At 45.2% G+C, this 24,794-nt stretch overlaps 1 protein-coding gene across 1 annotated transcript in view; it reads left to right on the top strand.

Annotated features, from left to right (window-relative positions):
* The first annotated feature begins 1,591 nt into the window (after positions 1-1,591).
* Positions 1,592-24,794, top strand: part of SYNE4 (spectrin repeat containing nuclear envelope family member 4) — a 39,907-nt gene continuing 16,704 nt past the window's right edge. Inside the window, 3 exon segments of the mRNA XM_033158622.1 lie at positions 1,592-1,690; positions 16,804-17,117; positions 20,153-20,303. Coding sequence (XP_033014513.1) covers positions 17,071-17,117; positions 20,153-20,303 — 198 coding nt within the window. The 5' untranslated portion in view covers positions 1,592-1,690; positions 16,804-17,070.

Here is a 24,794-nt window from a genome sequence, read left to right as displayed (position 1 = left end):
CGAAACCACCAAATGGGGTTTTCTTCCCTGGTTTTATTTGTTTTAACAACTGTGCAAATATTTATATACCACCAACATTACAAATAAAAGGTCTTAGTGGTGGGCAGTGTAAAATGAATAATAAAATTGCACCTGTAAAGCAAATAGTAAATGCAGTGCAAAAAGTGGATCAGCTTAATACTGATCAACATAGCTGGATCGCCCCTGGGGAATTGCCATCCTTCAGTGAGCCCCCAGGCGGCTGTGAGGATGGCATAAGGACAGCCTGCTGGATCAGGCCAGTGGCTCATCCAGACCAGCATCCTGTTCTCACAGTAGCTGCCCAGATGTCCAAGCAGGACCCACCCCCCAACACAAGAGCCCTCCCCTCCTGTGGCTTCCAGCAACCGGCATTCAGAAACATTACTGCCTCCGACTTGGCACAGTTACAGGTGTTGGTCTGCCATAGTCAAAACAAAATAAAAAATAAAAAAATTCCTTCCAGTAGCACCTTAGAGACCAACCAAGTTTGTTCTTGGTATATGAGCTTTCGTGTGCATGCACACTTCTTCAGGTACACTGAAACGGAAGTCACCAGTTCCGAGTAATACCTCTCCCCACCCTCTCGGTATATATAAAGGTCTGGTAACTTCTGTTTCAGTGTACAGCATCTGAAGAAGTGTGCATGCACACGAAAGCTTATACCCAGAACAAACTTGGTTGGTCTCTAAGGTGCTACTGGAAGGAATTTTTTTAAATTTTTAATTTTGGTAACCTTATATTAATGGTTCGTGCAGCTTTCGTGGCAATCACTCAGAAGTCGGTTCGGCCTCCTTTCTGTGTGATGCCATGATCTTTTTTTTTTAACTGCCTTTTAACAATATTTTAAAGTCAAAATAATTTCCTCCAAAATACCCATTTTTTAAAATTTTGTTCCGACTTGGCAGTCATTGATCGCTTTCTCCTCCCCAGATTTGCCTAATAATCTTTGTACAGCCATTCACATTAGTGGGGAGAGAATGCCACCATTTCTCCTTACTGCTGTGCGAAAATGTACTTAATATTTCCTCTCTTGCCTCTTCATTGCTTACTGCAGCCCTTGCTTCCACGGTGCAGAGTGTGCGCTTTATTTCTTGTTCGTTGCAAAGGGAGAAGAGAGGCACCCGGCTTGTCCGAGGGAGTGCACCGATGGGTTGGGCTCTCCCCCCCCCCTGTGTTACCGTTGGAGAATCAAATTACCTGGCAACCCTCCCTCCCTGCTCCTGGTTTCTCTTTGTGCAGGTATCTGCAGAGAGAGAGAGAACACAGCTCACCTGTTGAGGAGGGAGGGCGGAAGTGGGAGGAAAAGCGGCAGAGGTTTGGGGCAGAGGGGTTGCCCTTTTCAACCCTTCGCTTATAGAGTCCATCCCCTTTCTCAGCGCGTCGCTTCCAGCCAGGTCTCCATCCATCAAGGTGTGCGCGCCCGGCAGAGGAGAGGATGGAGCCAGCTGCGCCTGTTGCGCGCTCACCGCTGTGGGTGATGTGGCAACAACTGCGCTAGTAGGACACCTGTTTAATGATTGACAGGCGCGCGCGGGGGAAACGCGAAGGGTCACGCTGTCGATGCAGCCTCCAAGCTTCAAGCAAGACACTGGGTTTCGATCTGGTGCGGGGATCGCTGATCCGCATGAAGCTGGGCTGCTTTGTGTGACTCTTTAGAAAGGCAGTTCAGGTAAGTCGCCACCTGCCCGTGCCGCCAGCTTTCCAGGTTGAGGCTTCATTGCCCCGGGCGTGAAGTGAAACCTGCTACCTGCTCCTTAAATTGCTGTCCGGGTGAGAGTGCAGTGCCATAAAACTTGGCAACGTTTCAGTCTCGATTTGCATGATGTCAGACTGCAGTCTTTTACAGTGCGAGCCTAGCCCTGTCTACTTGGAAGGAAATCCTGTTGAATTCAACGCAGCTTGCTCTCACCTCTTAGGGAAGCGGGGTGAGGATTGCAGCAGCCTAAGTTGCTGGATTGGATGATGTGAAACGCAGTTTAATAATAATAATAATAATAATAATAATAATAATAATAATAATAATAATAATAATAATTTTATTATTTGTACCCCGCCCATCTGGCTGGGTCTCCCCGGCCACTCTGGGCGGCTTCCAACAAATATTAAAATACATTAAAATATCACAGATTAAAAACTTCCCTAAACAGGGCTGCCTTCAGGTATTTTCTGAATGTCAAGTAGTTGCTTATCTCTTTGATGGGAGGGCGTTCCACAGGGCGGGCGCCACCACCGAGAAGGCCCTCTGCCTGGTTCCCTGTAGTTCCCTGAAGGAGTCCAAATAAGGCTAGTAGGATGGCACCTTATGGGCACATTTGGGGCTGTTTTGGTTTCAGTGCATTAAGGATAAATAGGCAATGAAAATAATATATTAAAGAAAGGAGTAGCAATTTGTGTTTTATTAAATTTTGGGTATTACATTATTTGCTTCTTGCAGTTCCTTCAGTTTATTTTTTTGGGGGGGAGGGGGAAGCATGCCAGAGAAGTAATAGAGAGGCAGTGTTTACTCAATGGCAAATGAATTGCACTCTGTGCATGCTTGTGGGCTATCTCACTATCTCAGGTATTGGCATGCTGGCGTTGCTGAAAGGAGTTTCTAAAGTCGAGCCTTACTAGTGGAGGTTTGTGGAGGTCTGGAGAAATGGACAAAATCCAAACCTTTGATCAGTTTCTGCAATTTGAAAACATGCAAATATTGGGGATGTATCTAAGGACTGTGCCTAGTGAATATCATGCCAGGCAGTGATGGGACTGGGGCCAGTTTGGAAAACTACAGAGGTGGCGTGAGGCAAAGGCACAGTCTGTTCCATCTTGGGAAATCAAAATGTCATTGCAGTATGCCAGAACAATATGCTTGTTGGACTTCTTGGTGGCTGTTTGTTTTTTTTTTTTTATAAGGTTTTATTATTTTCCAATAGAAAAAAGAGAACAAAATACAACAACAACACATAGCATAAACATCGATAAAAACACAATAAACATTAAACATAATCAACAATATACATAATCAACATTCAAAACAATAACAACAATAAAAACATAAAAATAAACATATACAAACCTTAACCAATATCTTTCTTTAAATATTTCTTGTTTCTAACTTCTCTGTTTGGGGACTTCCCCCGTTCCCTCCACTGTCTTCAAAAAACATATACTTCTTCAAGGTAGCTTTATATATTGTTCAATTCACTTTTACCTAAATTTTAATATACTTAGCTTTCACTTAGTCAAATATCTCAATAACTATGTATCTTATCTTAACAACCTATCTTAACATATTTTGACACATACATCTTTCACATAACAACAATTCCTCTTACCATTCATATCTAACACATATCTACCAAAGCCGATGTTCTGTTTAATTCTACTCAGATATTCAGTTTAACTGATTTAACCAAATAGTCTTTGAATTTTTTCCACTCCTGCGACGCCTTCCCCTCCCTCTGGTCTCGGATTCTGACGGTCAGTTCAGCGAGTTCCATATATTCCATCATCTTCATCTGCCATTCCTCCACCGTTGGTATCTCTTCACCTTTCCATGTTCTTGCCAATAAAATTCTAGCTGCTGTTGTGGCATACATAAAAAACACTCTATCCTGACTGGGTATCTCTTCATTGGTTATGCTCAGGAGAAATGCCTCTGGTTTCTTACAAAAGGTAACTTTCATTACCTTCTTAAGCTCATTATAAATCTTGTCCCAGAAGGCACTTACCACTGGGCACAACCACCACATATGAAAAAAGGTACCTTTCGCATGTTTACATTTCCAACATACATCTGACATTTTGGTGTTCATCTTAGCAATCTTAACTGGTGTCAAGTACCATCTATAAACCATTTTCATTATATTTTCTCTTAAACCATGACAAGCAGTAAATTTAATACCTTTTTGCCACAATCTCTCCCAGTCATCCATCATAATATTATGTCCGACATCTTTTGCCCAATCTATCATTGAGGATTTAACCAATTCATCTTTTGTATGCCACTCTAGCAAAAGATTATACATTTTGGAAAGGTTTTTAAAGTTCGATTCTATCAGTTCTGTTTCCAGTTTTGATTTTTCTACTTGAAAACCAATTTTTTTGTCCATTTTAAATGTTTCGTAAACCTGATAGTAGTGCAGCCAGTCGGGGACCTGACTTTTTACTTGATCATAGCTTTTTAGCTTAAAGGAGTCCCCTTCCTGCTGCAATATGTCCATATATCTTAACCAGTTTGCAGACATATTCGGTCTCTTATATGCCTTGGCCTCCACTGGGGAGATCCATCTAGGAGTCTTTCTCTCAAACAAGTCTTTGTATCTAGTCCAAACCTGATATAGGGATTTTCTCACAATATGAGACTTAAAAGTTCTGTGGATTTTAGCCTTGTCATACCAAAGGTATGCATGCCATCCAAACATATTATCGTGTCCCTCCAAGTCCAACACGTCCACGTTCTCTAGTTTAAACCAATCCTTTAACCAGCAAAAGGCCGCAGCTTCAAAGTAAAGCCTTAAGTCCGGCAGGGCAAAGCCTCCTCTGTCTTTAGAGTCTGTTAAGATCTTAAATTTTATTCTAGGCTTTTTGCCCTGCCATATAAATTTCGATAGGTCCTTTTGCCATTTTTTGAAACAGTCTAATTTGTCCAGAATTGGTATGGCTTGGAATAAAAACAGCATCCTTGGTAGGACATTCATTTTAACCACTGCTATTCTTCCCATTAACGACAATTTGAGTCTTGTCCAAATCTCCATGTCTTTTTTTATCTCCATCCACAGTTTTTCATAATTGTCCTTAAACAGGTTCAAGTTCTTACTTGTGAGATTGATACCTAGATATTTTACGGATTTGACAAAATTGAGGCCTGTGGCTTCTTGAATTCTTTGGATCTGTTCTGCACTCATATTTTTACCTAAAACCTTGGTTTTCTGCTTATTTAGTTTAAAGCCAGCTACAAGTCCGAATTGTTCAATTAATTCCAAGGCTCTGGGGACACTGCCTTCTGGTTCTTGCAGGGATAGCATCAAATCGTCCGCGAAGGCACGTAATTTGTATTCCTTCTCTCCCACTTTAATTCCTTTTGTCTGTTTATCTTTCCGAATCATATTCAGAAGGACTTCCAGGACCGTGATAAAAAGTAAAGGGGAGATAGGGCACCCTTGTCTTGTTCCTTTCTCTACTTCGATCTCCTCCGATATCACACTGTTTACAATAACTTTTGCTCTTTGTTCTGTATAAATGGCCTTTATGCCATTTAAAAATTTTTCTCCAACTCCCATCTTTTCCAAATTCTTTTTCATGAATGTCCAGGATACTTTATCAAAAGCTTTCTCTGCGTCAACAAACAATAGTGCTGCATCTGTGTTTATGTCTCTCTCCAGTTTTTCTAAAATGTCCACAATAATCCTCGTATTATTACATATTTGCCTTCCTGGCAAGAAACCTGCTTGGTCTCTATGTATATAGTCTTTCAACACTCTTTTCAACCTTGTAGCCAGAACATTTGCAAAGATTTTATAATCCACATTCAAAAGGGATATTGGACGATAGTTTTTCATTAAAGTCTTATCAGTATCTGGTTTTAAAATCAGTGTGATAAAGGCTTCTTTCCACGTCTCTGGTGCCCTATCTCCTTCTAGTATTCTATTGCAAGTTTCTCTTAACGGCTGTGATAGCCAGTCTTTCAATGTCTTGTAGTATTTTGCTGTTAATCCATCCGGTCCTGGAGCCTTCCCCAGTTGCATGTTGTTTATTGCATCTTCTATTTCTTGTGTCGTTATTGGGTGGTTGAGAGTTATTAGTTTTTCCTCTGGGACCTTTTGCAGTCCATTCTTCTCCAGGAATCGGTCTATCTCTACGTCATCTATCTTCTCCTCCTTGTACAGTTGTTTATAGAATCTCTGAAAACACCATCTGATTTCCTCCGGTTTCTCTACATTTTTTCCATTTACTACCAATTTACTGATGACATTTGCCTTTTGTCTTTTCTTTAATTGCCAAGCTAGTAGTTTTCCACATTTATTTGCAGATTCAAATGTTCTTTGTTTCATCATTTTCACTTTCCATTCGATATCTTGATTCATAATATTAGCATATTGGGATTGCAAGTATTTGATTTCTTTTTGAATTTTAACACATCTAGGATGTCCTCTTAGTTCTTTTTCCTTTTCTTTGATTAATTTCAACAGTCTCTCCATCTCTGCACTTTGTTGTTTCTTCTTTTTTGCCTTTTCACTAATGAGGAATCCTCTCATTACCGCCTTACTTGCATCCCAGGCAGTCCTTTTCTCCACATCTGAGTTCCAATTGATTTGAAAATATTCTTTCATCTTTTTCGCCGCTCTTTCTACTAGCTTGGTATCTCTCATCAATGCATCATCCATTCTCCACCTAAAAGAATCCTTGGAAATCATTTTTAGGTTTACCTGTACCGGATTGTGGTCTGAAAGCGTTTTAGGACCGATTTCTGCTTTTTGTAGTTTTGGAGCCAATTCATTCGAGATCCAGACGTAATCTATCCTCGACCATGACTGCTGAGATTCACTAAAGTACGTTGCCTCTGTTTCTGTGGGGTTTTTTAATCTCCAAGAATCTACCAAGTTCAAGTTGTCCACCATTTCAAAGAAAGTCTTTGGGAGTTTCCCATCATTTGTTAATTTTGTTCTTTGAGATCTGTCCATTAATGTGGAAACTGCCCCATTAAAGTCTCCAAGGCAAACTACCTTATAGTCCAAATAATCCAACAGCAAGTCATGGATTTTTTTGTAAAAAATCGACTTTCCATCATTTGGTGCGTAGAGTCCCAGAATTAAAAATTTTTCGCCTTGTACATTAATTTCAATTGCGATGTATCTCCCTTCTTCATCTTTAAATAGCTGTCTTGGGCTATATTTCTCCTTTGCGTAAATCACTACTCCTCTCTTCTTGACCTTGTCCGATGATATGAATTCTTGGCCTAATTTTTTGTTCTGTAACAATCTTCTGTGACGCCGAACTATGTGGGTTTCCTGTAGACATATTATATCCAAATTCTTCTTTTCTATGCTGTAAAACACTCTGCGTCTCTTTGGTCTCTGATTTAATCCCCGAACATTCCAAGTCATTAACTTGAGCGCCATTTCTTTGTTTATTCCTCTCCTCCAGTTGCCTGTCCTTTCTTATCTTGTTCTGGATCTTGGCTTGGTCCTGGTGGTCCCGGCGGTGGTGGGAATACTTCTGGAAACTTGTAGAGCTGTGCTGGATCCAATGGAGTTCCTTTGAAATGTTCCAGATGCTTGTCCAGAAACTTTTGCTTATCCGCCAAGGACCTTATTCTTATCTTTTTCCCTTCAAACGTGAATGCCAGGCCTTCTGGAAATTCCCAACTGAAGGAGATTTTTCTTCTTCTTAGCTCCGTCACCAGGTCGTTATAAGGAGCTCTTTTATCTAAAAAGAATCTGGGGATATCCTTATAAAAAATTACTTTATTCTGCTGTACCACCAGGTTGTTTCTATAGTGTAAATCCAGAAAATAGTCTCTGTCGTGCCTATCGTGTAGCACAATCAAACAGTCACTGACTGTTTTAGTGCTTTTCTTTCCTCTGGAACCTCTTGGTCCGAATCTGAAGGCCTTCACTATGCGTGCTGAGACGTTTACCTCTTCCAACTCCCAAAAAGTCGAGAATAGCTTCACAATATAGGCTTTCAGGTCTTCCCCCTCCAATTCTGGAAGACCCCTTATTCTTAGGTTTCCTTCTCTCTGATGTAGTTGCAAAAAAGCAAGAGACTCTTCCACAGTCCTCTGTCGTGTTCCAATATTTTCAATCTGCTCCAAATCTAAATTGTCCAGTTTTTCCTCCACCTTTTTTATTTTTTCTCTGACCACTTTAATTTCCTCCGAATCTTTTTTTAACGTAGTCACCTCCTGCCCAATTTTATTAATTTCGTCTCTGTTCTTTCTTACGTTTTCCTCAATTTGTCCAATCGATTTCTCTAGCGTTTGGGTGGAGGCTTTAATATCGGCCTTAATATCCACTTGGAGCTTTTCTATTGCAGAGTTGACTGTTGTATTCACTGATGCACCAATAGCATTGACCGATTCTTGTGTTTGCTTCAACCCTTCGGTGACACTTTTTAGGCCTTCTGCAATTTCTGCAACACTTGCAGCCAATTTCTCCATTTGTTCCTGAAGAGTTAAGGAAACAGAGCCTTTCCTTTTTTCAGAGCCAGTTCCTTTAGATCTAAGTTCCATTCCTTGTGGGCTCTGTAACTGTAATCTCAAGGTCACTCCAGTTGCTATAGTAACAATCTCAGACATTCACAGCAGAAGACCAACAGTCCCAAAAGTAAACACCAGGTGGCCTGCAGCTAGCCTTCTGAGAACAAAGAGGCTGCTGAGCCAGGAGTCCACAATAGTCCATTAATCCAACTTTTAGGCAAAGAGTTCAGATTTTTCAAAATTGTAAATTCCTTAAAGCCAAGAAGAGTCTATTTTAAATAGCCCAAGCCAGTAGCTGTTTTCTCACTTGCAGTGTAACCACCAAGTCTTTAAAGTAACTTGTATCTGGCTGTAAAAGAGTCAAAGTATCTCCACTGGTAAACAGTCACTGTAACACTGGAACACCAACAAAGAAAAAATGGCAACAATATAACCCAGCCCGCTACTGACCCGGAATCCTAATCCAGAGGGTGAGGGGCTTCTTCTTTTGCCATATCAACTGTTTTTGGAACTTTAAACAAACTTTAAACAACTTTTAAATCACTTTTAAGAAGTTTGGCAGAGTTCGCAAAACTTTCCCGTTAGCCGCGGCTTTGATCCTTTAGCGCTACCAAGCTCGCACAAACAGTTCAAAGGGAACAGGCTTCCTTTTAGAGTTTCCTCTGCAAGCAGTGCTCTTTAAACTTGTGAAATAATCCAAAATTTTGACTTACAGAGTTTCTTTGGAAGTTTCTATGTAGGAAGTGCCGGGTGCTCGGGTCTGGCGGGATCGCTGCTTTGATCCTCCGCAGGCAGCCGCTTCTTCAGTCCCGTGCTGGAGCTCCGCTCACCCGATTCTCCCCCTTACGAGGGTAAATCGGGAACGAAGACAGCACGTCTGGGACCCACGAAGCTGTCGGTCCACGGGACGCTCTTCCCGTGGCTTTAAGGGACCCGTGGCGCAGGCACGGAGCTCCCTATCGCCTAACGGAGGACGGAGCCATCGGACTCCCGTCCGCCATTGACTCGGCACCTAACCGGAAGTCTCTTGGTGGCTGTTTGACCTATGTGAATTCGCACACAGCAATCCTGTGGGTGTGGCACACTTGCTGCTAAATTATGGGATTGACAAGGCACACAGTTAACAGGGGTAGTTTGCAAAGTCATATTGGCCAGAGGTTTATTTTTATATGAGTGGATTTTCACCAGAAAGGTTGCATTAAGATTAAAGGGACCTAAGCGACCGCCTCTCCTGGTATGTCCCGGGTAGGACCTTAAGGTCCTCAAATAATAACTTTTTGGAGGTCCCGAGCCACAAGGATGCTAGGTTGGCTTCAACTAGGGCCAGGGCCTTCTCAGTACTGGCCCCGACTTGGTGGAACGGTCTGTCACAAGAGACCAGGGCCGTGCGGGATTTGGCATCTTTCCGCAGGGCCTGCAAGACGGAGCTGTTCCACCTAGCCTTTGGGTTGGTTTCAGTTTAACCCTGATGTTTCATTCTTTTGGGGTGATTGGTGGGCTACTTAAAAAATGAGGCGGCAGTCTAAATTAAAATTGTATTTTAATCTGTATTTTAATGAATTGTTTTATGTTTTTGTTGTGATTTTATTGGTGTTAGCCGCCCTGAGCCCAGTTTGCCGGGGAAGGGTGGGGTATAAATAAATATATTATTATTATTATTATTATTATTATTATTATTATTAAGGTGGATGAGGAATGCAGGCTGACATTTTGACGGCAACAAACACCATGTGCAAAAGTTTTCACGCAGAAGAACCATGGGTCACACAACAAAACATTGTCCAGAGGCACTCTTTTTTTTTTTTTAGGTTTATTACTCTTTATTAGTTGACCAGAATTAATAAAAGTAATAGATTTTGTAGAATTTCAGGATATACAATTAATTGGTCAAAATCTGAATTAATCCCAGCAGGCAATTGTAGGTTACTTATTTTATATACAAACTGGTGATTTTGTTAGTGCCCAGAGTTTTTTTTTTTTTTTAAAGAATTTATTGGATTTTCCAATTAAAAAATGAAACCCTGAAGAGCTGCTTCCGGTCAGTGTAGACAACACTAAGCTAGCTGGACCAAAGCCCTTTATTGGAAAAGAGTGTCTGTGAATGTCCGCTTCTCACTCTGGCTAATCAAACCATATATTTCCTCTGGCACCTTCAGTAGCATGGATGCTCAATTTCGGAAAATGAGATGCCTCCGATCTACCTAGCGACCACAGCTTCTGGCACGGATTCTGTGCTCCCTGATCCCAGGCAGGCGTGGACACCTGTGGGGGGAAAGAGAATGAACTCTGTGTACGCTTAGAGCCACTGTCCTGTTTATGCCCCACAAACTCTGGATAACAGATCCCAGACTGGAGTGCCCTGGCCAGTCCGTTTGCAAGGTGCATGCCTCAGCTACGTGCCAAAAGAGAAGCCAAACAAACCTCTGTGTACACCGATACGTGTTTGCCAAGTCTATTGGCAGGGGACGCCACAGGCGACCCAAGGGAAGCTGCCGCTGTGCTTGCTTTGGTGCCGCAATAATTCTGCAAGGGCCATAAGAGAAACACGGTGTTTGTTTAGCTGCAGTAAGAATATTTGCAATATTTGAAAAAGTCACAAGGGCTGATAAGGCAGGGCACAGAGAGGGGGGCATCTTCTGGCCTGAGCATAAAAGGGAAGGAGGCTGGCATTGTTTCTAAACAGCCATTCCTTTAGCCTTTTGGAAGGAAAAGAGAGCCAGGGGGAGCTTAATTTTGTTAGCCATTAATCCTTTTTGGGGGGCTAATCATAAGGACAAGAGTGCCTTTGAGAATGGGCAAAGAATCTTTTTTCTTTCTCACTAAGGATTAGGGGGAAGGCGTTCCCATTTACGGAGCCTGGTTTTCAGATGTCCTGCAGCATGGGTATCCCTGATGGGTTAGAATCCTAGAGTTGGAAGAGACCCCAAGGGCCATCCAGTCCAACCCCCTGCCAAGCAGGAAACACCATCAAAGCATTCCTGACAGATGGCTGTCAAGCCTCCGCTTCAAGACCTCCAAAGAAGGAGACTCCACCACACTCCTTGGCAGAAAATCCCACTGTCCAACAGCTCTTACTGTCAGGAAGTTCTTCCTAATGTTTAGGTGGAATCTTCTTTCTTGTAGTTTGAATCCATTGCCCCGTGTCCGCTTCTCTGGAGCAGCAGAAAACAACCTTTCTCCCTCCTCTATATGACATCCTTTTATATATTTGAACATGGCTATCATATCACCCCTTAACCTTCTCTTCTCCAGGCTAAACATACCCAGCTCCCTAAGCCGTTCCTCATAAGGCATCGTTTCCAGGCCTTTGACCATTTTGGTTGCCCTCCTCTGGGCACGTTCCAGCTTGTCAGTATCCTTCTTGAACTGTGGTGCCCAGAACTGGACACAGTATTCCAGGTGAGGTCTGACCAGAGCGGAATACAGTGGTACTATTACTTCCCTTGAGCTAGACGCTATACTCCTATTGATGCAGCCCAGAATTGCATTGGCTTTTTTAGCTGCTGCATCACACTGTTGACTCATGTCAAGTTTATGGGGTCATCTGGTCCAACCCCCCGCAATGCAGGAATCTTTTGCCCAAAGCGGGGCCCTGAGATTAAGAGTCCGTTGCTCTACCGACTGAGTCACGTGTGGGGAAGCTGCAGTTCCGCAGCAGCAAGGAAAATGCATTCTTCATATGCTCGGAGGCTATGTTCTTTGTTATCGTTCGGTGCCTACTTCTGGGGCAAAGCTCTCTCGCCCTGAAAAACAACTTCTGAGTCTGAGCTGTGAGGCACCTCACATCAAATTAAGCCGTGGACCCAAAGCCTACTGTCAGGAAATCGCCCTCGCCGAAGCTGCAAGCGGGCCCGGGGCTGTTTCAGTATCGGGAACCCCCGTCTCCACTGAGCAGCTCGTCATCTTCCCCCCCCCGGTGGAGGAAGCGATCGCTCTTCCAGTGGGGAGGGGGAGATGGGGACAGGAAGTGGGAGCAGGGGCTGTGGCAGGGATGGAGAGCCCCTGCACCAAGCGGGAAGAGGGGGAGAGGAACCCTTTCCGTTGCCCCGTTGTAGCAGGGAGGAAGGACGTAGAGGGGGGAGGCGGGGGTTCAGGATCCCGTGCCTTTTATGCTGGGCAAAGAACCGGAACCGGATATTCCCGGACTCTGCAGAGGGATGAGCTGGACGTCTTTATTTTAGCTCCACTGTAAATATCTGCACAATAAAGAACTTAGTGTTTAGAAGTTCTGCGTTTGCCTGATTGCTCAATGGCAACCACTGAAACACCTTACAGCTACTTTTTAATTTGTAGAAGAGCTCAGTGGAAGACCTTTGCATGTGGAAGGTTCAGTCCCAAGGCAGGACCTCCAGGGTCAAGGTGGGGGGTGTTCCACCTCTGAAATCCCGGAGAGCTGATGCAATTTTATATTTGGTGGGTGTGCAGAGGAGACTCACCCTCCATTATCATAAACAGGCCTTCCCAAGTTGTTTGTAGGGATAAATGAGGATTCTTTCTCCTAAGAGGAGCCAGTCAAAAGAGTATCCTGTTGCCGAAGAGCTGGATTTTGAGCTTTTACATGGAAAGGACTGTCTCCATGGAAAGTGGTGGACCTCTTTTGTTGGAGACATTTAAACAGAGGTTGGGGGGCAGGGGCGTGGTCAAAGGGGGGCAGGGAGGGGCAGCTGCCTGCCCCCCTTAAATCAATAAAAATCAATAAAAATACATAGCTAACTGAGGTTCTGCTAACAAAAGGCCTGCCCCCACCCCAAAACAAAAATCCTGGCAACGCCATGTGTCAGGGATTCTTCAGCGGTGATTCCTGCACTGCAGGGGGTTGGACCAAATGACCCTTTGGGTTCTTCTTTCAACTCCCCAATTAATTCTATGGTTCCCCCTCCTTTTCTTCTCTTTTCTTTTAAGAGCCTCTGCTCAGACCGTGATTCTCCTGCTAATCTTGGCTAAATGTGCTTCCTTTGCAACAAAAGCTACTTGGTCTTTTCCTTCTAACAAAAGGACTGAGTCTTTCTTTCTTTCTTTCTTTCTTTCTTTCTTTCTTTCTTTCTTTCTTTCTTTCTTTCTTTCTTGGATGCCAGTTTGAAATTACAGGTAGGTAGCCGTGTTGGTCTGCCGTAGTCAAAACAAAATAAAAAAATAAAAATAATTCCTTTTGAATTTTGCAGTTTGAAATGTCATCCCTCCCACCCTCAGTCCCAGCACCTCAGGGTAGTATTTGTTAATTGTGAAAACCACCACAGAAGAAGTGTGTGTGTGTGTGGAATCTTGGTGAACCTGACATTTCTTTTGCTGCTCCTCTTCCTGCCTTGATTGCCACTTATGCTGTGCTTTGCATAGTTCTGCTCAAAAGGATATTGTCTAGTTGGCAAAGGCTCAGAAAAGGGCAACCAAAATGATCATGGGGGGGTGGGGGTGGTGGAGTGGAGAATCATAGATTTGGAAGGGACCCTGATGGTCATCTAGTCCAACCCCCACATGAAGAGTGGTTGCAGTGTTTGGATATTTTTAAAATAAAAAATAAAAAACAATTCCTTCCAGTAGCACCTTAGAGACCAAGTTTGTTCTTGGTATGAGCTTTTGTGTGCATGCACACTTCTTCACTGAGACAAGTCCCCAGACCCTTATATATAGTGAGAGGGCAGGGAGGGGTATGACTCAGAAGGGGGGTGGGAATTAATTGCTCATCTTCCAACATTGTGTATGCCATCAAATGCCAACAGTGCCCTTCAGCTCTCTATATTGGACAAACAGGCCAAACCCTACGCTGCCAAAGGATAAATGGGCATAAATCTGATATCAGGAATCACAAGACAGAGAAACCAGTAGGAGAACACTTCAGTCTCCCAGGACATTCTATACAAGACCTCAAAGTAGCTGTCTTAATACAAAGGAATTTCAGAAATAGACTGGAAAGAGAAAGTGGTTGAATTGCAATTCATTACCAAACTTAAAACCATGGAGAGACCCGGTCTGAACAAAGACATTGGATTCTTGTCTCATTATACATGACAAAGCTGTCTTTAGCCATCTCACCCCTTCCTTTTCCTGTAAGACTAATTGCAGTTATTAACAGTCGCCAACAGGTTTTCCACACCTATCAGCCCATCACCCATTCCCACCACCCTTCTGAGTAATGTTGTTGTTCAGTCGTTCAGTCGTGTCCGACTCTTCGTGACCCCATGGACCAGAGCACGCCAGGCACGCCTATCCTTCACTGCCTCCTGCAGTTTGGCCAAACTCATGCCAGTCGCTTCGAGAACACTGTCCAACCATCTCATCCTCTGTCGTCCCCTTCTCCTTGTGCCCTCCATCTTTCCCAACATCAGGGTCTTTTCCAGGGAGTCTTCTCTTCTCATGAGGTGGCCAAAGTACTGGAGCCTCAACTTCAGGATCTGTCCTTCTAGTGAGCACTCAGGGCCGATTTCCTTGAGAATGGATAGGTTTGATCTTTTTGCAGTCCATGGGACTCTCAAGAGTCTCCTCCAGCACCATAATTCAAAAGCATCAATTTTTCGGCGATCAGCCTTCTTGATGGTCCAGCTCTCACTTTCATACATCACTACTGGGAAAACCATAGCTTTAACTATATGGACCTTTGTCGGCAAGGTGATGTTTCTGCTTTTTAAGATGCTGTCTAGGTTTGTCATTGCTTTTCTCCCAAGAAGCAGGCGTCTTCTAATTTCATGACTGCTGTCACCATCTGCAGTGATCATGGAACCCAAGAAAGTGAAATCTCTCACTGCCTCCATTTCTTTCCCTTCTATTTGCCAGGAGGTGATGGGACCAGTGGCCATGATCTTAGTTTTTTTGATGTTGAGCTTCAGACCATATTTTGCGCTCTCCTCTTTCACCCTCATTCAAAAGTTCTTTAATTCCTCCTCACTTTCTGCCATCAAGGTTGTGCCATCAGCGTATCTGAGGTTGTTGATATTTCTTCCGGCAAACTTTGTTGTTCTCTAAGGTGCTACTGGAAGGAATTTTTTAAAATTTTGTTTTGTTTTGACTATGGCAGACCAACACGGCTACCTACCTGTGACTGGATATTTTTAGTTTAGAGAAAAGGAGAGCAAGAGGAGACAGGACAGACATTCATAATATTATGCATGGCAGGATAGAGAAAATGGATAGAGAAGAGGTTTTATTCCTCTATCGTAACGCGCAATGAAGCTGAATGTTGGAAGATTCAGGACAGATGAAAGAATGTCCTCCACACAGAGTTAACCTGTGGAACCCCCTCCCACAGGATGCAGTGATAGCCACCAACCTGGATGGATTTAAAAGAGGATACTTCTGGGTCCCAGTTTCTGGAAATTGCAGGAGGGCAGAGTGCTCTTGTGCTCAGCTCCCACTTGCGGGTTTCCCTTAGGCTCTTTCATGTGACTCCACCCAGGGAACAAAAATATGGCTTGTAAATATTATTTTACATAAATGGAAATGATGGAGAGACGGCCTCTGACCACGTGCAGAGTGCATTGTATTTTCCCCCCCAATGAATTTTATTGGTTTTATTCAAGACAAAGAACAACAAAACACATACAACAACACAAACACAACAATCAAGACATAATGAAAAACAAATACAAACCACCAGTAAAACACCAATAATTCTTTTTCTTGTTTAGAACAAAAAAATAAATAAATCTTGTTTGAATCTGTACTGGGTGACTTCCCCCGTTTTCTCTCCTTTGGTTCCACTTCTAATTTACTTTAATAACTTCTCATCTTTAAAATTTAAATCATCCAACAAAAGAAAAAATCTAAACATAATTCTTAATATTTAATTTTACTTCAAACTAACCTATTACTTCTTAACTGACATCATACATCTTATTTCACTTAAACTGCTGCTAATAAAAAGATTAGCATATCTCTTCACTAGTTCAAAATCTTAAAATCTTAACACACCGACTTCACGTGCAGAGTGCATTGTATTAACTGTTGAACCACCGACAGCCTGCACTTGAACAGGAGTTAAGAGGCACCGCTCCCAGGCCAAAAGGTGTAGCTTACTCATGAGTAGCCCTCCTACTTCTCTCTTTCTCCTCCTCTAGAAATCAGCTGCCTGCAAATAATCTGGACTGTGTGAACCCCCGTTACTAAACTCCTTTCATATCACTGATGTAGGTGATGCGGAAAATTCTCAACAGACTTTAAGATAATAATAATTTATGGGTTCCCTGGGCAATAAACCTTCCTGTGTTTATTTGCTTAGAAGCAGATATGTCGTTATGAACTTGGCTACCTAAGCAAGAAGCTATAGGAGGAGGAGGAAACTTGGCTGGGGATGTGTTTGTTCAAAGAAGGTTATTCTTTGGAGTGTCTGTATTTTCACTATCTACAATAAATAGGCCTTTGCACTCACCCTGAGTGTTTTTATTTCTTAGCCAAGATGTGTGGTGACGCGTAGGCAAATGCACTCTGCACGTGCCCAGAGACCTATCTTGCTGCTTCCCCCCAACCCTGGGCTAAGCCTGTCAGAAATTGGATTGGACCCCTTGACCCCTTTGTCTTTTCCTCAGATAGACTTCCTCGAGATCTGCAGTGGCTAATTTCTCTCTCTCCCTTTCGTTCTCTAAAATTTAACTGTGCTCCTTCTCAGGCAGAGTTGGCGGGCAGACCCTGAACTCGCTCCGCAAACCGACGGGCCGCCATGTGGCACTTATTGTTTCCCCGAGCCGTCTGCAAAATCTCGGAGAGGGCTGGTGCGTCCTCCGCCGCAGAGATAGTCGGCTGAAGAACAGTCACCACACCAAAACTCTGGTCTGGGGATGCAAAGAATTGGCTGGAGGCAGGAACTTCCCCTTGATTTCAGGGACAGCCACATTTGCCACGGACGTGCCACGCTCTGTGGAGAGCAGCTGGTGCCCGAGATGGCTGTTTGCGACCTTTCCGCAGTGTCCGTGGAGAAACGCATCAGGTGAGCTCTTGTTTCGTTGAAAAAAAATCTCCCGGTTTTTGGTTAGCGCACTGGGATAGGTTAGCGCACTTTTTGGGTGAAGACCCAGAGCCCCTCAAAAGAGGTTCCCTCGCCCACCTGTGAGCAACCTTAACATTTATTTATTCACAAGTATTTCTGCCCCGCCGTATCGTAAAGTGTATCAAGGAGGGAGTGTGAAATGCAAAATGGAGTTTCGAGATAATTAAAATATATATATATACAGGCCACCTGCGCACCGCACATTCAAAGCACAGTGATACCACTTTAAACAGTCGTGAGAATTGTGGCTGGGAATATTGGGAAGTGCAGTTTGTTCGGGATGCTGAGCATTGTTAGGAGAGCCCCTCCCAGAACGACAATTCCCAGAGTTCCCTACGGAGAGGGGTTTATTGCTCAACCACTCTGGGAAGGCAATGGAGGCATCTCCGAACAACTCTCAGCACCCTGGGAAGGCAATGGAGGCATCTCCGAACAACTCTCAGCATCCTGGGAAGGCAATGGAGGAATCTCCGAACAACTCTCAGCATCCTGAGAAGGCAATGGAGGCATCTCCGAACAACTCTCAGCATCCTGGGAAGGCAATGGAGGCATCTCTGAACAACTCTCAGCATCCTGGGTAGGCAATTGAGGTATCTCCGAACACCTCTCAGCATCCTGAGAAGGCAATGGAGGCATCTCCGAACAACTCTCAGCATCCTGAGAAGGCAATGGAGGCATCTCCGAACAACTCTCAGCATCCTGAGAAGGCAATGGAGGCATCTCCGATCAACTCTCAGCATCCTGGTAAGGCAATGGAGGCATCTCCGAACAACTCTCAGCATCCTGAGAAGGCAATGGAGGCATCTCCGAACAACTCTCAGGATCCTGGTAAGGCAATGGAGGCATCTCCGAACAACTCTCAGCATCCTGAGAAGGCAATGGAGGCATCTCCGAACAACTCTCAGCATCCTGAGAAGGCAATGGAGGCATCTCCGAACAACTCTCAGCATCCTGAGAAGGCAATGGAGGCATCTCCGAACAACTCTCAGCATCCTGAGAAGGCAATGGAGGCATCTCCGAACAACTCTCAGCATCCTGGGAAGGCAATGGAGGCATCTCCGAACAACTCTCAGCATCCTGAGAAGGCATCTCCGAACAACTCTCAGCATCCTGAGAAGGCAATGGAGGCATCTCCAAACAACTCTCAGCATCCTGAACAAACTACAACTATGTCAGCAAAACCAAGATACAGGGCCGTCTTATGTATATCCGCCGCCGTGGTGCAAAGATCCCTCTGGCACACACACACCCCTTTCCCAGAGTTGCCGACATTTTTACGGCGCTGCTGGCAGCTTTGCAGGGCTGAAGGAGGCGGGCAACGGCTGCAGGAGGGCAGCTCCTCCGGCGGGGAAGAAACAGAGGCTCTGGGCTTGGCACTGCTTGGGCGAGGTGGGCAAGGGCGGTGAGCTGGTGCCGGGAGGCGCTGCTTCCAGCCTCCGCCTCTCCTGCAGAACTTGGCGCCCTGGCACCCCGCGCCACTTGCCTCTATGGGCAAGACGCCCCTGCCAAGATTCACGAAAAAGAATGAAAGTTTACAACTCCTCCCGTTTCTATTCTCTCCCCTGCCCTCTCCGCCTCTATTTCTCCCTCAAACTCACACTACCCCTAATAAATAATGTCTGAAACTGAACGTAGCCGGACTGTATGAAGGACTCTACGACTTGAAAGCAGAGACGCTGAATGTACTTCTGTTACTCATGGGAAAAAAATCTTTGAGTTAAAACATTCTTTTTTTAAAAAAAAAATACAGCTCCCAGATTTCTTTTGGGGGGAAGCGAGTCTCTGCAGCCGTGACTGCTCAGTCAGTTTCAGTTCCTCGGAGTGGGGTTCTTCCTCTCGCCCGCCAACACAACCAACGGATCGGCACCCTAAAATGACGCCTGCGTCTCCCCCCCCCCCCGGCTCATCCTTCCTGTCTGTGACTGGCGGTGCTGTGTCTCTCCTCTGTCATCCCCAAGCCTGGCATCTCCCTCTCTTCCGGAGACATTTCCTGACAGGGGCTGGAGGAGGAGGACGATGAATCTGTAGAGACTATGGGGGGCTGTTCTCTATAACCCAGCGACCCCCCTTTCCCTGGAGGAATCGCTGTCTTCTCTCCCAGCTCTAGCTTGCTCCCCTCTCTCTCCCTGCTCCTCCCGAGTAGTCCCTCTTTCCCTGACAGAAGCGACGACAATTTAAAGTGGCATCGTAGTGCTTTAAATATAAAGTGCAGATGGGGATACAGATAATCACTGATCAATCAACATTTAAACGGCTGCAAAGGCCTGTTGCCGCACAAAAAAAAAAAATGTTTTAAAAAGCACATAGCAATTGAAATAACACTTAGAGCCATTTAGAGGGTGAGTCCTTTATTTTTATTTTTTTATAAAGAATTTATTAAATTTTACCAATAAAACAAACAATACAAAATACAACAGAACAACAACAAAAAACTACAAAACTACAAAAATACATAAATCTAACTATCCTTATCTTATTCCTAACATTGTTTGGGGACCTCCTCACGTCCTCTCTTCTGCGTTCATTTCTAATCTTCTTTAGTAACTTTCTAACATTGTAAAACCCTCATTCTCATTTAATCTTCATCTTCATAACCAATAACCATAACTCTAATCTTAATCCTAATAAAAATAAACATAACATATTTCTAACTACTTCTTATATCCTATTTTAATATAACTTCTAGCATTACTACAGCCTTAAATGTCCTCTGATTTCAAATTCAAATGTCTAGCTTTTCACGTCGTTTCAAATAGTCTTTAAATTTCTTCCAGGGTGAGTCCTTTAAATGAGGCACCGTGGATACAGAGCACACACATGTCCCACGGGGCCTCTTTTAAAAGACTTACCCTGTAGAAATGTTTTTAAATTCAAGATGGGAGTTCCGGCAGGCGGTTGGTGGGGCAGTTCTTCTTCTTCCCGGAGTCCCGCCTTGGTTTTGCGCACTGACGGATCGATTCCTCTCCCCGTTCCAGAGAGGAGCAGGCGTGGCATCTCCGGAAAGCCTTCCAAGACTTGCTCTTCCGCTTCCAGGACTGGCTGTGGGCTGCCGAGCTCATGGCTGCCTCCCCAAACTCCTCGCAGGTATCCTACGCCAATTCCAAGAAAGAGCTTCAAAGGTTCAAGGTAAGGCGGGACCTCCTGAGGGCCGGGGTGTCTGGCCCTTGCTTTGCATACATACACACCATGCCCTTTAAAACACACTGAAGAAGATAAGAATAGGTAAATAAGTGTTTGTTTATTATGTTTTTGTATTTGTATTTTTGTAGTATTGTAGTTTTGTTGTAGCGTTTTGTTTATTTTGTATTTTGTATTTGTTACTTTTTGTTATATTTTGTTAAAATTTAATAAATTCTTATAAAAAAATAAATAGAACACACTGCTTCCCCCCCCCCCCAAAGAACGCTGGGAATTTTAGCGTCGTGAATTGCAGTCCATGGGATTATTCAGGGGCAGGGGCGTAGCAAGGTAAATTGGTACCCTGGGCAAAAATAATTTTGTCACCCCCCGCCTCAAGGCATGGGAAATTCAGGTGGTACCCGGTGCGGAAAATTTCTTGTCACCCCTCCCATTGATTCCCCCCCCCCCCGCAAAAATGGTTTTTTACGTTATTTCATATTTTCTTACAAAGGAATAATAACAAGTAACAATAATAAACTTTTATTTATATCCCGCCCTCCCCGGCCGAAGTCGGGCTCAGGGTGGCTAACATCAGATACATAACATTGGTATAAAATCAAACAATCATTAAATTACCTCCTAAAAAGATCTCAAAATCAAATTAAAGTCTAATTAGACGGCTTTCCACAGGGTTAGGGTTGGGAACAGTAAGTGCTCCGCTGAACGGAAATTTCAGCCTTCGCGACATAGGAAAACAGCCGAGTGAACAGCTATTTTGGTGGAGGAGGGTCAAGATATTAACCGATATGCATGAAATTTCATATATAGCTTTATAATCCCTAGTATAGTAAGATAAGACCTTCGGAGCAGGCATTTAAAAAAATTCAAAAAAAAAAATGTTCCTTGATAATTTGTCACCCCCTCCATTATGGAAACCGTGGTGGCCTGCCCCCCGCCCCCCTTGCTACGCCCCTGTTCAGGGGAGTCCGTGTGTTTTAAGTGTCCTGAAGCTGCCAGTTACAGAGCCCCCCCTTGCCAGGTTCTCATTTGATAGCTTGGGATTCTCCAGACCTTTTATCTTAAAGGAGCAGCGATGGGCCAGAAATAACAAACGAGCGAACAAACGAGGCATTTAGAAAGGATGGGCCCACCCTTTCGAGGGGAGCCGGCGGGAGGGAGAGAGAAGGCAGCCTTGTTCTCTTCCTCCTCCCCCCCCCAACCGCCGACACTTTTGTGCGAATTAACAACTTCTGAAGCCGCAGCAATCCAGGTCACCTTGTGTGCGTGTTTGTGCACGAGAGAGAAGGAAGGAAAGATGAGAACGGCTCGCTCAGAAATTCATAGCGCTCAAAGCAAGGCCAGCCAGCAGGTTGAATTGCTAAAATGGAGGCGGTTCTGGGACCCCGAAACTCGCACCAGGGCTTAATTTTGCGGTGGTGCGTCAAGGAACATTGTAGCGTCACTTAGGACGAATACAATTGGCATGGAAATGTTGCAGGCGCTTTGACTTCTGCTGCTTCTTGGTTCCATGCCTCTCGCCCTCTTTCTATTTTCTCAATATAGGTGATTTATAAAACACCAATTATTTACTTATTTGTTTTATATCATATCTTTTTCTCCAAGGCGCCAACCCTCCTCATTTCATCTCCACAACATTAAGTCAGTGCACTGTGTGGCTCAATGTGTCAGTGTGTGTAACCAGAAGGTTGGTGGTTCAAGCCCAGCCAGGGATGGCTATGGGCAAGATGCCTGCGATTCAGGGGGTTGGACTAGATGACCCTTGGGGTCCCTTCCAACTCTACAATTCTTTGATTCTAGCTGAGAGGCAGCGACTGGCCCAGGGTCACCAGCCGAGTGGGGATTTGAACCCTGGTTTCCCAGGTGCTGGGGATGCGGGTGGCGCTGTGGGTTAAACCACAGAGCCTAGGGCTTGCTGATCAGAAGGTCGGCGGTTCGAATCCCCGCAATGACGGGGTGAGCTCCCGTTGCTCGGTCCCTGCTCCTGCCCACCTAGCAGTTTGAAAGCACATCAAAGTGCAAGTAGATAAATAGGTACCGCTCCGGCAGGAAGGTAAACGGTGTTTCCGTGCGCTGCTCTGGTTCGCCAAAAGCGGCTTAGTCATGCTGGCCACATGACCCGGAAGATGGACGCCGGCTCCCTCGGTCAATAAAGCGAGATGAGGGTCGCAACCCCAGAGTCGTCCGCAACTGGACCCAACGGTCAGGGGTCCCTTTACCTTTACCTTTCCCAGGTGCCAGGGGCGTTCCTAGCCCCTTGGCCGCCCGGGGCGGGAAGCCAAGAGGCACCCCTGGGGGCGGGGCATCGTGACGTGCGCGTGCGTCATGACGTCATGACGCACATTCACAGCGCGACGCCACGCCCCCAGGAAAAAAGAAAGGAACGTAGCAGGCGCTTGAGAGCGCCCGCTTTGCTCCCCCCCTTCCCTTTCGGCTTCTTTCAGTGCCGAAAGGGGAGGGAAAAAGGAAGCAAAGTGGCGCATTTAAGCGCCGGCTTTGCTTCCCCCCCCTTCTCTTTCGGCCGCCGTTCGTTCCGTCGCCCCGGGAGCAGCAGCACCGCACACACTGTGCGCTGCTGCTCCCACGGCGGCGGAGCGAGCGGCGGTTCGTGGGGGTGACAAGCGGTGGCCCCTCCTGCCACTCCCCACGCACCACCGGTCACCCCGGGAGCAGCAGCGTTCGGCCGAGCGAGCAGCGCTGCTGCTCCCAGGGTGATGGAGGGAGCGGCGGCGCGTGGGAGTGGCGGGAGGGGCCGCCGCTTGTCACCCCCACCCGCCGCTTATCGCCCTGTCACTGGGGGTGTACCGCCCCTACCGCCCCTCCCCTACGACGCCCCTGCCAGGTGCTAGTCAACCACTGGCCCTCACTGCAGAACCTAGAGATCTGGAACAAATTCAGTCCCTGCCCTCGGGCTTCGCAGATGAACTACAACTCTTCTCCAGCCCTGGCCATGCTTTCTGGGGTTGTTGGGAGTTGTAGTTCAGGCAATATCTGGAGGGTCTAAGGTTCCCTCCCACCTGCTTCACGGCAAGTAAATGTCAGGGGAAGGGAGGGTGCACAGCTGTCAGACCATGGCATCTGTTTCTTAGTGGGAAAGCCAGATATGAATCTGAGAAAGTTAGCCACAATCCTGTGGTTCCCAAAGTTTTTCAGGCCACTGCCTAAGTTCATCCTCAGTGCCCCCTGCCCTACCCTTTGAAAAGCATCATTCAGGAATAGCAGTTTGCACAGCCCACTAAGGAAAGTAATAAGGCAATAATTCAAGACAGTTAACAATGAATTGCATATTTATTCGAAACCCAATTAAAATGATTTAGTTTTAAGTCTACAGAATGGATGAACTTGATGCAGCGATGCCAGCTTTTCAAAGTCTGATGGCCATAAACACCTTCGGCACCCCTCTGCCGCCCCCCTAGGTAATCCCACTGCCCCCCAAGGGGTGGGACAGTCCACTTAAGGAACCACTGACACAGCCCTACAACGTATCAGAATATATTGGAGAGAGAACACATTTAGAAATGGGTATTTTGGAGGAAATGATCTTGACTTTAAAATATTGTTAAAAGGCAGTTTTTTTTTAAAAAAAAAACAGATCGTGTCATCACACAGAAAGCAGGCCGAACCGACTTCTGTGTGAATGCACATGAAAGCTGCACGAACCATTAATATAATGTTACCAAAATAAATAAATAAAAATATTCCTTCCTGTAGCACCTTAGAGACCAACTGAGTTTGTTCTTGGTATGAGCTTTCGTGTGCATGCACACTTCTTCAGATACACTGAAACAGAAGTCACCAGACCCTTATATATAGTGAGAGGGTGGGGAGGGGTGTTACTCAGAAGGGTGGTGGGAATGGGGGATCAGCTGATGGGTGTGGAAAACCTGTTGACGACTGTTAACGACTGCCATTGGTCTTACAGGAAAAAGCAAGGGGTAAGAAGTGTGCATGCATATGAAAGCTCATACCAAGAACAAACTTAAGGTAAAGGTAAAGGGACCCCTGACCATCAGGTCCAGTCGTGTCCGACTCTGGGGTTGCGGCGCTCATCTCGCTCTATAGGCCGAGGGAGCCGGCGTTTGTCCGCAGACAGCTTCCGGGTCATGTGGCCAGCATGACAAAGCTGCTTCTGGCTAACCAGAGCAGCACACGGAAACACCGTTTACCTTCCCGCTGGAGCGGTCCCTATTTATCTACTTGCACTTTTGATGTGCTTTCGAACTGCTAGGTGGGCAGGAGCTAGGACCGAACAACAGGAGCTCACTCCGTCGCAGGGATTCGAACCGCCGACCTTCTGATCGGCAAGCCCTAGACTCTGTGGTTTAACCCACAGCGCCACCTGGGTCCCCTAAGAACAAACTTAGTTGGTCTCTAAGGTGCTACTGGAAAGATTTTTTTTTTTTTTTTTGTTTCGACTATGGCTGACCAAAATGGCTACCTACCTGTAACTGTATAAGGTTACCAGATTTTTTTCCCCAA

The sequence above is a fragment of the Lacerta agilis genome, chromosome 8 (genome assembly GCF_009819535.1).
Source record: "Lacerta agilis isolate rLacAgi1 chromosome 8, rLacAgi1.pri, whole genome shotgun sequence".
Taxonomy (NCBI): Eukaryota; Metazoa; Chordata; class Lepidosauria; order Squamata; family Lacertidae; genus Lacerta; species Lacerta agilis.
Note: the sequence above shows the minus strand (reverse complement) of the source record. Positions and strands in the feature narration are given on the sequence as shown.